Raw genomic sequence first — 729 nt, forward strand, 5'->3', positions numbered from 1 at the left:
GTTACAGCTTTCTCATTAAGCGGCATAAAGTCGAGAACGGGAAAACCTCGCCCGGCTGCCATAATTGCAACAAGACTCCCTTTATAAAAAAAGAACTTACGTGGTTTAGATAAAAACATTAGAACGTTGCCGAAATGAATGAATAATTACCGAGATGGTACCCGACGTTATTTGTCCCGTGAGTCCAGTCCATGGCAGGTGTCTCGTCCCAGTTCTTGAAGGCCAGCTTCTGCGTTGCGTTCTGGACGACTATGGTACACCTGACACCCATTTGGTCGTGGATGACCATAGCTTCGCAGTCCTCTTCTGCTGGAAGAGAATCAAGCAGCAACTTCAAACGAGATTGCGCCGTGCTTCCGCCTTGCACCTTCCTTGTAAAATTTCTTGCTGCCTGAGAGGTAATAGTTCGGCCTTTACATTAAAAAAAGTCATGAGCATTAAACTACATGTGGCGCCCTTAATACTACCTACAAACCAAGCTCTTCACTCATATATCCAGCAATCTTGTCCGACGATGCATTGCAGTCGTGCAATGCAGCGACCGTTGTGCAACAACACCCTGGGTGGGAAGTTGCTTGACACCTGCCGTAGCGCCAGAAATCTCCGTAGTGTAATTGTGCATACACCAATCGTTGTGCACAATCGAGCGGTGACGAAGAAGCTTACGTTCGTCAACTCCAAATCAAACCGCGCAGGACAGCCTGTAAAGTTGACGCTTGCGTTGCGCTT

General features: G+C 47.6%; 1 protein-coding gene across 1 annotated transcript; it reads right to left on the reverse strand.

The window, feature by feature from the left end:
- Window positions 1-118: 118 nt before the first annotated feature.
- Window positions 119-491, reverse strand: PPTG_21055 (hypothetical protein; the record flags this gene model as incomplete). Its single annotated transcript, XM_008895508.1, has 2 exons — window positions 119-411; window positions 476-491. 2 exons carry the CDS (start codon window positions 489-491, stop codon window positions 119-121), a joined length of 309 nt encoding a protein of 102 aa, XP_008893756.1.
- Between the last annotated feature and the right edge of the window lie 238 nt (window positions 492-729).

The sequence above is a fragment of the Phytophthora parasitica genome (assembly GCF_000247585.1).
Source record: "Phytophthora parasitica INRA-310 unplaced genomic scaffold supercont2.3, whole genome shotgun sequence".
Lineage (NCBI taxonomy): Eukaryota > Oomycota > Peronosporomycetes > Peronosporales > Peronosporaceae > Phytophthora > Phytophthora nicotianae.